Source organism: Lepus europaeus, chromosome 1 (genome assembly GCF_033115175.1).
Source record: "Lepus europaeus isolate LE1 chromosome 1, mLepTim1.pri, whole genome shotgun sequence".
Classification (NCBI taxonomy): Eukaryota; Metazoa; Chordata; class Mammalia; order Lagomorpha; family Leporidae; genus Lepus; species Lepus europaeus.
The window spans coordinates 77,653,479-77,667,594 of record NC_084827.1 but is presented as its reverse complement, the minus strand read 5'-3'; the positions used below and the strand labels follow the sequence as shown (position 1 = coordinate 77,667,594).

Here is a 14,116-nt window from a genome sequence, read left to right as displayed (position 1 = left end):
TGCCCAGCTTCTGCTGTGGCTCCCTGCTAATGCATCTGGAGAAACAGCAGAGGATGACCCAAATCTTTGAGTATCTGTCACCCATGTGGGACATCTGGATGCAGTTCCTGGCTCCTGGCTGTTGTGGGCATTTGAGCAGTAAACCGACAGATGAAAGATTCTTTGTTTCTGACTATCTCTGTCTCTCTGCCACTGTTTCACAAACATTTGAAAAATCCTCTAAAAATATTAGTTGGGGAATAATACCTAAGAATTACTATGTGACAAGCATTAGATAAAGTACTGCTTGTAGACAGATTAAGTCACTAAAATTAGGTAACTTGATGATATTCACATAATTAGGAAGTCACAGAAACAGTGTTTGAATGCAAGGGGTCCACATCAAAGCCCTGTGAACCCATTACATTGAATTGCCAAGTGTGGAACTCCTATACTCAGTGCAGACTCAACACATATGAGTTGTGGCTACTTTTATTATTGTTAACATCCCTGTCACAACATCAAATGACCTTATGCTCATAAATTGAAAAACTCACACCAAAGAATGCATAATACCTGGGACAGGGCTGCAGAAGTTCTCCTTCAACAATGCAGGCTTCTTTCTCAAGAAGTTCGGGGCATTCCTTTCCACCCCCGAGAGCGGTGTGCTTCACGTTTCGGCTCCTGCTCCTAAATCCTGGTGAGAGAGTCCCTGAACGGCAGGTCTTGGAGCAGGGGCTCCAGGGCGACCACTCGGTAGTCTCGCAGTCTTTCGGCATGATGCAGGACTGAACAGTCAAAGGAAAGGAGTCTTGTGTACAAAGGCTGGAAGAATAGATGTACAAAATGGAAAACCACAGATTAAATGGCTGCAACAAATGTCTGGAAACATCTACCATGAGAAACAAATGTGAAATCTAGTTTAAGCTTTACATGGGGAGATGAAAAAAAAAAAAAACTATTAGGAACATCAAGATAAACTATCACCCGACATCATGATTTAGGATTGTACATTCTATTTCACCTGAAAATGTGCGGCTGTTTCACTCTAGCAAGTCATGTGGATGAAGGAGGGTCTGCCTGGTCCCTTGCGCACAGGACTGTAAGCAGTGGTGGTCCTTCTAGAGGGCCATCATAAATGATTTTCAGCCTGCTATTATGATTTATGGACTGGTTCCCAGGACTCAACACTGTGCTGAACTATACAGATACTTCATCACAACAATCATACGAGCTCAATTTTAAATCTTCATTCTGTGAATAAGAAAACTCAGGCTCAAGGAAGTTAAAATATTCAACCAATGCTAAACAAAAATTTAAAAAAAGGTAAAATGAATCGTTAGGGTATTATTCTACCCACTCTTATAAATACTTGGCTATTAAAGATGTGATATTGATTATGTTTCCTCACACTGTTAGGCTCTGAGCATCAATTTCTTCATCTGCAAAACATAGGCATTCTCAAGTAAACAACAGCCTAATTGGTACATGGAAAAATAAAGAGATAACGTGAGGAACTCAACAGGAAAGCATTTAAGATGGTGAGAAACACAGATGAGACAGTGATGAACCACCCAGGAAGGCAAGGAGGTGCTCAGAGAGGATACCTGAGCTGCATTTTGTAAAAGATCAATGGGAGGGTCTTAAGCACAGTGGAAACACTATTTCTATTTTTATTCAAAAGAATAAAAAGCTAAAGCCTTGAGATAACACCTTGTGGGGATGGGAGACAGTAGAATGCTGGAGCCTATTATAATAGCACACAAGAGTCAACTTGTTAAAATTTCAGGGATCCTGCAAGCCACTTGACTTCATATAAATACCTTAGAAATGGCTGAGATGAGAATATTATTCCATAGAAATTGAAAACATTACAAATAAAGTCCTCTTTCCCCCCATGAACTGGTTGCTTTTTCCCCCCAGAAACCTTTTATTTAAGGTATACAAACCTCATGCATCTCATAAATACAAATTTAAGAGCATAGTGAATAGAGTACCTAAAATGTAATCTATAGAAGCAAAATTGACACTTTGAGATGAGATGACTTTGAACAGCCCTTGTCTCAACTGTTGAGGAAACAAAAACATTTTTTGATACTATTTGTTGAACTTTTTACTTAGTATAGGGTCAATCTTATGTGTATAAAGGGTGTGAGGAACTGGTTGTTAAATACTTATAGGTTTACCATTGGGGGAAAGCAAATGTCAACTTAAGTGTAAAGTACATGGAAGAAAGTAGATCTGCGGACAGGTGTCTGACACAGTGGTTGAGACATTTGTGAAGATGCTAGCAATCCGTATCAGAATGTTTGGATTGGACTATCAGCTCCAGCTCTCGATTCCAGCTTCCTGAGGATGCACATCCTGGAAGGCAGCCAGTGGTTGGTTCAAATGGTTGAATCCCTGCCACCCTGCAAGTGAGACTGGATTGAGTTCCCATCTCTTACCTGCAGCCTGGCACAGTCTTGTCTATTGTAGTTATATGGGGCATGAACCAGTGGAATGGATCATTCTATCTCATAAGGAAAAAAGTAGGACTCTCTCACTCATTCACTCTATCATAAAAAAATAGGTCTTGTTCCCTGTCTCATTAAAAAAATAGGTTCCCTATCATGGGCTTAATTGAGCATTAAGTGATTTTAAGTAAAATAAAATTAGTTATTTCTATAAGAAAATAATATTTCAAATATTAGTTTGCATTCTTTTATTCTGAAAACTTCATTTCATTATCCCTTCCCTTCTTCAAAAGTAACCATTACTTTGGAAACAAACAAGTAATTTAAATAGGGATGTTAACAAAAGAAAAATCAGTTATCTCAAAGATTTATTTATTTATTTGAAAGTCAGAGTCACAGAGATAGAAAGAGAGAGAGAGAGTCTCCCATCTTCGGGTTCACTCCCCAAGAGGCTGCAACAGCCAGGGCTGAACAAAGCCAAAGCCAGGAGCTTCATCTGGGTCTCCCACTTGCGTGGCTGGGACCCAAGCACTTGGGCCATGTTCTGCCAGTTTTCCCAGATCATTAACAGGGAACTGGATCAGAAATGAAGCAGCCACACCACTACAGCAGCCCAAGAAAAGGTCAAATCTAAGGTCCAAAGTTGAGCTGTTGAAAACTGGTGGAGGGCCGGTGCCGTGGCTCACTAAGTTAATCCTCTGCCTTGCGGTGCCGACATCCCATATGGGTGCTGGGTTCTAGTCCCAGTTGCACCTCTTCCAGTCCAGCTCTCTGCTGTGGCCTGGGAGTGCAGTGGAGGATGGCCCAAGTGCTTGGGCCCTGCACCCCATGGGAGACCAGGAAGAAGCACCTGGCTCCTGGCTTCAGATCGGCGCAGCACTGCACCAGCCATAGCAGCCATTTGGGAGGTGAATTAAAAGAAGGAAGACCTTTCTCTCTGTCTCTCTCTCTCTCTCACTGTTTATAACTCTACCTGTCAAATAAAAAAAAAAGAAAAGAAAACTGGTGGAATAATAGGGGCAATAGACAGGTTTATGGTAATGATTCCTCTGTACACAATCAAAAGGAGGGAGAAACCAAACTGTCTCTGAGTCTGATTCATGGAGAACATGTGGCTAGAGGGGCTGACAACTACTGAAGATTGTATGCAGTGGAAATCAAACATTCTTATATTTAGCCATGTTGATGAGTAATTTGTATTTACATTTCCACCATGATATTCCTCATGAAGCCACTGAAGTCAATGTGTCATTAATAGAGAAAGGGTAAAGTGATACAAGACAAACCTTGTATTTGATTTTTTATCTTAAAATGCATTATATATTTAAATGTTATTCCCTTCTAAATAAATAGGACAAGGTATACCTCATCATTATTTAATCCAATGTGCTGTTTCTGTGGCCTAGAATTACACTATAATAGGAAGAGGCTCTTCTGAAGGTACCCCGCCTATGTCACTGTGCTTGAACAGCATGATTGTTGGGGGCAGAAGAACACTTCTTTCTGTTCTGTGACACAGCAGAGAGCTGTTGATTAATAAGTTTCTGGCTCTTACTTTTCAGAAAGTTTTATAATTTGATGTGCAACCCCTAAATTTGGTATGCTGTTACAAAAGTTTTTAACCCTACATATAAGTGAGAACATGCAATATTTGCCTTCTGTGCTGGGCTTTTTTCACACAACATGATGTATTCCAGTTGCAACCATTTTGACACAAATGGTAGAATTTAATTCATTTTAACAGATGAATAATGTTACACTTTATACACACACACACACACACACATACCATATCTTCTTTATCTATTCATCTGATGATAGACAACTTGGCTAATTCCATATTTTGGCTACAGTGCACAACGCTGCTTATACACATGGTAGTACAGGTGTCTCTTTGATACAATGCCTCCATGTGTATTGGGTACATACCCAGTAGTTGGCTTACTAGATCATATGGCAAGTCTGTTTCTATTTGTAAAAGAAATCTCTATCTTGCTTTCCATAGTGGTTACATTAATTCACATTCCCAACATCAGTGTATAACAGTTCTTTCTCTACATCCTCACCAGCATTTGCTGCTCTTTGTCTTTTGGATAAGAGCCATTCTGACAGGGGTGAAGTGATATCTCACTGTGATATTTATTAATATTTCCCTCATGACTAATGATGGAGAGCATTTTTTCATATATTTGTTGGTCATTTACATTTCTTCTTTTGATAACTGTCTATTGAGGTCATTTGCCCATTTCTTCACTGGGCTGGCTGTTCTATTATTGTTGGAATTTTTTTAATTCAATGAATATAAATTTCCAAAGTACAGTTTATGGATTACAATGATTCCCCCCCAAAATTTCCCTCCCACTCACATCCCTCCCATCTCCCAATCCCTCTCCCATTCCATTCACATCAAGATTCATTTTCAATTATCTTTATATACAGAAGATTGATTTAGTATATATTAAGTAAAGATTTCATCAGTTTGCAACCACACAGAAACACAAAGTGTAAAATACTGTTTCAGTACTAGTTATAGCATTACTTCACATTGGACAACACATTAAGGACAGATCCCACATGAGAAGTAAGTACACAGTGACTCCTGTTGTTGACTTAACAATTTGACACTCTTGTTCATGGCGTCAGTAATCTCTCTAGGCTCTAGTCATGAGTAGCCAAGGCAATGAAAGCCTTTTGAGTTCACCGACTTTGATCTTATTCAGACAGGGTCATAGTCAAAGTGGAAGTTCTCTCCTCCCTTCAGAGAAAGATATCTCATTCTTTCATAGCCTGTTCTTTCCACTGGGATCTCACTTGCAGAGATCTTTCAGTTAGGTCTTTTTTTTTTTCCCCAGAGTGTCTTGGCTTTCCATGTCTAAAATAATCTCATGGGCTCTTCAGCCAGATCCAAATGCCTTAAGGGCTGATTCTCAGGCCAGAGTGCTATTTAGGACATCTTCCATTCTATGAGTCTGCTGTATATCCCGCTTCCCATGTTGGATCGTTCTCTCCCTTTTTGGTTCTATCAATCAGTATTAGCAGACACTAGTCTTGTTAGTGTGATCCCTTTGACTCTTAGACCTATCAGTGTGGTCAACTGTGAACTGAAATTGATCACTTGGACTAGTGAGATGGCAAAGGTACATGCCACCTTGATAGGTTTATATTGGAATCCCCTGGCATGTTTCTAACGCCACCATTTGGGGCAAGTCCGATTGAGCATGTCCCAAATTATAAATCTCCTCCCTCTCTCTTTCCCACTCTTATATTTAACAGGGATCAATTTTCAGTTAAAATTTAAACACCTAAGAATAATTGTGTGTTGATTACAGCGTTCAACCAATAGTACTAGAAAGAAACAAAACAAAAATATTAAAATGGATAAAGATTTACATTGTACATCAACAGTCAGGACAAGAGCTGATCAAGTCACTGTTTCTCATAGTGCCCATTTCACTTCAACAGGTTTCCCCTTTGATGCTCAGTTAGTTGTTAGCGATCGGGGAGAACATATGATATTTGTCCCTCTGGGACTGGCTTAATGCACTCAGCATAATGTTTTCCAAATTCCTCCATCTTGTTGCAAATGACCGGATTTCATTGTTTTTGACTGCTGTATAGTATTCTAGAGAGTACATGTCCCATAATTTCTTTATCCAGTCTACGGTTGATGGGCATTTAGCTTGATTCCAGGTGTTAGCTATTGTAAATTGAGCTGCAATAAACATTATTGTGCAGACAGCTTTTATTTTTGCCAGTTTAATTTCCTTTAGGTAAATTCCAAGGAGTGGGATGGCTGGGTTGGATGGTAGCGTTATATTCAGGTTTCTGAGGAATCTCCAGACTGACTTCCATAGTGGCTTAACCAGTTTGCATTCCCACCAACAGTGGGTTAGTGTCCCTTTTTCCCCACATCCTCTCCAGCATCTGTTGTTGGTAGATTTCTGAATGTGGGCCATTCTAACCGGGGTGAGGTGAAACCTCACTGTGGTTTTGATTTGCATTTCTCTTATGGCTAGTGATCTTGAACATGTTTTCATGTGTCTGTTGGCGAGTTGGATTTCCTCTTTTGAAAACTGTCAATTGAAGTCCTTAGCCCATCTCTTAAGTGGGTTGTTTGTTTTGTTGTTGTGGAGTTTCTTGATTTCTTTGTAGATTCTGGATATCAACCCTTTATCTGTAGCATAGTTTGCAAATATTTTTCCCATTCTGTTGGTTGCCTCTTCACTTTCCTGACTGTCCTTTTGCAGTACAGAAACTTCTCAATTTGATGCAATCCCAAATGTTAATTTTGGCTTTGACTGCCTATGCTTCTGGGGTCTTTTCCAAGAAGTCTTTGCCAGTACCTATATCTTGCAGGATTTCTCCAATGCTCTCTAATTATTTGATGGTGTCGGGGCATAGATTTAGATCTTTAATGCATGTTGAGTGGATTTTTGTGTAAGGTGTAAGGTAGGGATCTTGCTTCATGCGTCTGCACATGGAAATCCAATTTTCCCAGCACCATTTATTGAATAGACTGTCCGTGCTCCAGGAACTGGTTTTAGTTCCCTGATCAAACATAAGTTGGCTGTATGTGTGGATTGATTTCTGTTGTTTCTACTCTGTTCCATTGGTCTATCCATCTGTTTCTGTACCAGTACCATGCTGTTTTGATAACAACTGCCCTGTAGTGTGTCCTGAAATCTAGTATTGTGATGCCTCCAGCTTTGTTTTTGTTGTGCAAGATTGCTTTAGCTATTCGAGGTCTCCTCTGTCTCTGTATGAATTTTAGTATCATTTTTTCCAGATCTGAGAAGAATGTCTTCGGTAATTTGATTGGTATTGCATTGAATCTATAAATTGCTTTTGGGAGAATGGACATTTTGATGATGTTCATTCTTCCAATCCTTGAGCATGGAAGGTTTTTCCATGTTTTGGTATCCTCTTCTATTTCTTTCTTTAAGATTTTGTAATTTTCATCGTAGAGATCTTTAATATCCTTGGTTAAGTTTATTCCAAGGTATTTGATTGTTTTTGTAGCTATTGTGAATGGCATTGATTTTAGAAGTTCTTCCTCAGCCGTGGCATTGCCTGTGTATACAAAGGCTGTTGATTTTTGTGGATTGATTTTATATCCTGCTACTTTGCCAAACTCTTCGATGAGTTCCAGCAGTCTCTTAGTAGAGTTCTTTGGACCCCCTAAATAAAGAATCCTATCATCTGCAAAGAGGGATAGTTTTACTTCTTCCTTCCCAATTTGTATCCCTTTAATTTCTTTTTCTTGCCTAATGGCTCTGGCTAAAACTTCCAGAACTATATTGAATAGCAGTGGTGAGAGTGGGCATCCCTGTCTGGTACCAGATCTCAGTGGGAATGCTTCTAACTTTTCCCCATTCAATAGGATGTTGGCCGTGGGTTTTTCATAAATTGCTTTGTTTGTATTGAGGAATGTTCCTTCCATACCCAGTTTGCTTAGAGTTTTCATCATGAAAGGGTGTTGTATTTTATGAAATGCTTTCTCTGCATCTATTGAGAGAATCATATGGTTTTTCTTCTGCAGTCTGTTAATGTAGTGTATTACATTGATTGTTTTGTGAACGTTGAACCATCCCTGCATACCAGGGATAAATCCCACTTGGTCTGGGTGGATGATCTTTCTGATGTGTTGTTGCATTCTATTGGCCAGAATTTTATTGAGTATTTTTGCATCTATGTTCATCAGGGATATCGGTCTGTAATTCTCTTTCAATGCTGCATCTTTTTCCGGCTTAGGAATTAAGGTGATGCTGGCTTCATAGAAAGAATTTGGGAGGATTCCCTCTTTTTCGATTGTTCTGAATAGTTTGAGAAGAATTGGAGTTAGTTCTTCTCTAAATGTCTGGTAGAATTCAGCAGTGAATCCATCTGGTCCTGGGCTTTTCTTTGTTGGGAGGGCCTTTATCACTGTTTCAATTTCTGTCTCAGTTATGGGTCTGTTTATGTTTTCTATGTCTTCCTGGTTCAATTTAGGTAGGTTGCATGTGTCCAGGAATCTGTCCATTTCTGATAGATTTCCCTGTTTGATGGCACACAACTCTTTTTAGTAATTTCTGATGATTCTTTCTATTTCTGTGGTGTATGTTGTTACGTTTCCTTTTTCATCTCTGATTTTATTGATTTGTGTCTTTTCTCTTCTTGTTTTAGTTAATTGAGCCAATGGGGTGTCAATTTTGCTTATTTTTTCAAAAAACCAGCGCCTTGTTTGGTTGATTTTTTTGTAATTTTTTTTTATTCAATCCTGTTGATTTCTTCTCTGATTTTAATTATTTCTCTTCTTCTACTAGTTTTGGGTCTGGTTTGCTGCCGATTTTCTAGATCTTTGAGATGAACTGAAAGCTCATCTATTTGGTGCCTTTCCAATTTCTTGATGTGGGCACCTATGGATATAAACTTTCCTCCTAACACTGCTTTTGCTGTATCCCATAGGTTTTAGTATGTTGTGCTGTTATCCTCGTTTACTTCCAGAAAATTTTTGATTTCTCTTTTGATTTCTTCTGTGACCCATTGTTCATTCAGGAGCATGTTGTTCAATCTCCATGTGTTTGCATATACTCTAGGGATTCCTGAGTTGCTGATTTCCAACTTCATTCCTTTGTGGCCTGAGAAGCTGCATGGTATGATTCTAATTCTTTTGAATTTGCTGAGACTTGCTTTTTGGCCTAGTATGTGGTCAATCCTAGAGAAGGTTCCATGTACTGCTGAGAAGAATGTAAATGCTTTCTGTGTAGGATGAAAAGTTCTGTAGATATCTGTTAGATCCATTTGGGCTATAGTGTTGTTTAAATCTACTGTGTCCTTGTTGATCTTCTGTCCGGTTGGTCTGTCTATTTCTGAGAGTGGAGTATTGAAGTCCTCCAGTACTATCGTATTGGAGTCTAAGTCTCCCTTTAAGTCCCTTAACAGATCTTTTAAATAAACTGGTGCCCTGTAATTAGGTGCATATACATTGATAATCATTATATCTTCCTGTTGAATTGATCCCTTAATCATTATATAGTATCCCTCTTTGTCTCTCTTAACAGTTTTTGTGTTAAAGTTTATGTTGTTGTCCGATATTAATATGGCTACACCTGCTTTTTTTTCATTTCTGTTGGCATGTTATATCTTTTTCCAACCTTTCACTTTCAGTCTGTATGCATCTTTGTTGGAAAGATGTGTTTCTTGTAAGCAGCAAATATTGTTGGATTTTTTTAAAGATTCTATTTATTTATGTGAGAGAGATACTTACAGAGGGAGAGACAGAGAGAAAAGTCTTCCATCTGCTGGTTCACTCCCCAAATGGCTGCAACAGCTGAACCTGTGCCAATCCAAAGCCAGGATCCAGGAGCTTCCTCCAGGTCTCCCACACAGGTGAAAGGGCCCAAGCACTTGGGCCATCTTCCCCTGCTTTCCCAGACCATACCAGAGAGCTAGATCAGAAAGGGAGCAGCTAGGACATGAACTGGAGCTGGCATCACAGGTGGAGGCTTAGCTTACTAAGCCACAGTGCTGGCCCTATTGTTGAGTTTTTTTTAAGTTGCTGATCTATTCTGGATATTAAGCCTTTGTTGCTTATAAATATTTTTCTTACTCTGCTGGCTATCTCACCACTCTGTTGATTGTCTTCTTTGTTGTGTAGAAGCTTATGAGTATGATATAATCCTATTTATCTAGTTTTGTTTTTATTGCCTTGCGCTTTGTGAGTCTTATCAAAGAAGTCATCACCTACACCAATGTCTTGATGTGCTTTTCCTACATTTTCTCTGAGCAAAGCCATAGTCTCAGGTATTAAATTCAAAAAGAAAAAAAAAGTGAGAGAGAAAACCCTCTGAGTATCAGTATTGCTGCAAATATAGTTTTGTCAAACTTTGCTTCATATCTTTGTCAAACAAAAGGTTAAGAATGGTATACTAACAAGTTCTCAAACAGTTTGTGTGTGTGTTGTGTGTGTGTGTGCAAATTGTCGAAATGTTTACTTAGTATAGAGTTGGTTTTCTGTGTACAAAGTTAATTGAAAATGATTCTTAATGGACAATGGGACTTGCAGAGGGAAAAGGGGGGAGGTGTGAGTGTAGGTGCAAGGGCTGATATGGGGGGTAGAATAACTATTTTCCTAAAGTTGTACTTATGAAATTTGTATTCCTTAAAAAATAAATTAAAAGAAATTTAAAAAAGAATGGTGTACTACCATGGTTTTGATGATCTTGATTATTTTAAAACTTATTTCACGACCGGCGCCGTGGCTTAACAGGCTAATCCTCCGCCTTGCGGTGCCGGCACACCGGGTTCTAGTCCCGGTTGGGGCACCGGATTCTGTCCCGGTTGCCCCTCTTCCAGGCCAGCTCTCTGCTGTGGCCAGGGAGTGCAGTGGAGGATGGCCCAAGTGCTTGGGCCCTGCACCCCATGGGAGACCAGGAGAAGCTCCTGGCTCCTGCCATTGGATCAGTGGGGTGAGCCGGCTGCAGCGCGCCAACCGCGGCGGCCATTGGAAGGTGAACCAATGGCAAAGGAAGACCTTTCTCTCTGTCTCTCTCTCTCACTATCCACTCTGCCTGTCCAAAAAAAAATAATAGAAAAAAAAACTTATTTCACTAGCTTACCCTCTTGTTTAAAATAAAGCTAAGAGGTACCAAATTGCGAGGTAATTTGATGAATAAGATTCCCTTTTACTGAAATAGTGCTAGGAACACCAGGTAGATGCTGAACCATAAATATTTAGGTCCTGAATCTTGCATTGCAAAATAATAGCATGACCCTAATCCCTTAGGTGCTTAGATTCATCAAGCACAGAAGAAAGAAAAATAAAATGTGACCTCTTCATCCCCCAGAGTTGTGGTAGCCTGTGTGAGGGGAGTCACCTTATCAACTAAAGCCCAAAACAAAGAGTATTGTCCACACACAGAAATGGAAATCGATCCCTTCACAGAAGGTGATGCTCCTTTTTAATGAAACAGACACTGCTGACTTTTCTTTTAAAAAGGATATGCTATTATAATTATACCTCCTTGACATTTATAGAGCATGTTGTGATTTATAAACTGCTTCTCAAGTATTCCACTGGAAAGGCAATCTTTGAAACTCAAAAAATACTGCATAATTCTTATTCGTTCTGGACATACAAGGAAATCTCTCTACTTCCAAACCAGGGAAGGAAATCTGATCAAATGAAAACCAGCACTTCACTTACTTTTCAGTAACATTGAATGTCAGACATACAGAAAAGTAGAGTGATATAACAAATAACTCCATATGTGTCTAATAGAGATGAACACCATTTTGTTCTGATTTCCTTACATAAAGATTACCAATTCCAATAAAAGTCTCTGTGTCCTCTGCAGTCCCAGTACTATTATTCTCTCTCCAAGCACAATCTCTATCCTCAACATTATTAATCTTTTCATATTATTTGAAACTGTGTTTTCCTTTTAAATATATGTGTATTCATAGATAGCCCATAGCACTGTTGTGTATATTTTTCAATTTTTTAGTTAAATGTTGTTTTATCATACATATTATTCTGGAAAATGTTTTCCTTGCTTAATATTGTGATTTTGAGATTTACTTGTGCTGGTTAAAAGAAACATAGTTCATTCATTATTATTATTGCTGAGAGGTGTTCTAGTATATGAGTACACAAAAGTTCATTTATTCATTCTTCAACCAGGGAGTCCTTTTTGTTCAATTTCTTACATTTTCACTAGATGATACATTGAACGTCGTTATGTTTATCTCTCTGTGTTACACATGTAAGAGCAATTTCCCCTGGTATTGTTGCCTAGAGTTGGGGTATAAACATTTATGCAGTCAAATTTATCAGGAAATAGTTGAATTCCCGTTACCCACAAGTTATCAACTTTTCATATCATTAGGTTTATTTTTTCCAAAAAAACTGTTTTCTAGATTATCACTGACAATTTTTTTTGACAGGCAGAGTTAGTCAGTGACAGAGAGGCAGAGAGAAAGGTCTTCCTTCCATTGGTTCACTCTCCAAAAGGCCACCATGGCTAGCGCGGTGCACCGATCTGAAGCCAGGAGCCAGGTGCTTCTTCCTGGTCTCCCATGTGGGTGCAGGCGTCCAAGCACTTGGGCCATCCTCCACTGCACTCCCAGGGCAACAGCAGAGAGCTGGACTGGAAGAGGAGCAACCGGGACAGAATCCGGCGCCCCATCCGGGACTAGAACCCAGGGTGCCGGTGCTGCAGGTAGGGGATTAGCCTAGTGAGCAGTGGTGCCAGCCATCACTGACATTTTTAAAAAAGGTTTATTTATTTTAAAGGCAGAGTGACAGAAAGGGAAAGGCAGAGGCAGAGGCAGAGAGAGAGAGAGAGAGAGAGAGAGAGAGAGAGAAAGAGATAGAGAGAAACTTCTGTACACTGGTTCACTCCCCAGATGGCAGCAATAGCCAGGGCTGGGGCCTTCAGCCTGGCAAAAGACAGGATCCTGGAACTTCATCCGGGTCTCCCATGTTGAGTGGCTGGGCCCCAAACACTTGAGTCATCTTCTAGCAAGCATATTAACAGGGAGCATACTGTAAGCAGAGCAGCCAGGACTCAACTGGCAGTCCATTATAGGATGCAAGTAATGCAAGTGGTGGCTTATCTACTGTACCACAATGCCAGCTCAGTATCCTATTTTTATTTCATGACTACAGTACATAATTTTTTGTTTATGGCAATATTAATTAAATATATATGCATATATATATATATATATATTGACAGGCGGAGTGGACAGTGAGAGAGAGACAGATCTTCCTTTTCTGTTGGTTCACCCCCCAAGTGGCCACTGCGGTCGGTGCACTGCGGCCGGCGCAAGGCGCTGATCCAAAGCCAGGAGCTAGGTGCTTCTCCTGGTCTCCCATGCGGGTGCAGGGCCCAAGCACTTGGGCCATCCTCCACTGCACTTCCAGGCCACAGCAGACAGCTAGACTGGAAGAAGAGCAACCGGGACAGAATCTGGCACCCCGACCAGGACTAGAACCTGGGTGCCAGCGCCGCAGGTGAAGCATTAGCCTATTGAGCCATGGCGCCGGCTAACTAACTATATTTTAACTTTATTTTTTGCTCTCTAATCATTGCAGTTTACTCTGATTTCCTCATTGCTATTTATTGTGGTCTCACTGTTTCATATTGACCATAATTCAAATTTCTGGTGATCCTTTGCTATCAGAGGTTACAGTGGACTACCACAAACACAAATTGGAAGCTCTGTTATTGGACATGTGGCTTATCAAATAGTAAACATTACTATGGGCTATATGCAAAGACCTGCCTATTTGACTGGAGTACCTTGAATATTAACTTCTGCCTGTCTTTAATCTTTCGCCTACCTTTTCCAAAGAAAAGAATTCCCTATGTCTTGTTTCATGCACACAGAACTGTATATTAGCTCTGTGATAGCTGATAGGAGAAGGGAGTGGTATCACAGCATTCTTACAAGTTATATATATATTTTCACTTCACCTGTATCTTCCCAGTATGATACTTCTTTTTAAGATCTATTTATTTTGAAAGTCAGAGTTGCAGGGAGAGAAAAAAGGCAGAAAGAAAGATGTTCCAACTGCTGGTTCACTTCCCAGATGGCCACAATGGCCAGCGCTGGGCCAGGCTGAAGCCAGGAGCTCCATCTGGGTCTCCCACATGAGTGGCAGGGGCCCAAACACTTGAGCCATCCTCCTCCACTTT

General features: G+C 40.0%; 1 protein-coding gene across 1 annotated transcript in view; it reads right to left on the bottom strand.

Moving 5' to 3' along the window:
* Window positions 1–14,116, bottom strand: part of THSD7B (thrombospondin type 1 domain containing 7B) — an 864,031-nt gene that overhangs the window by 636,191 nt on the left and 213,724 nt on the right. Inside the window, exon 3 of the mRNA XM_062199372.1 lies at window positions 556–804. Coding sequence (XP_062055356.1) covers window positions 556–804 — 249 coding nt within the window. The remainder of the gene's footprint in view (window positions 1–555; window positions 805–14,116) is intronic.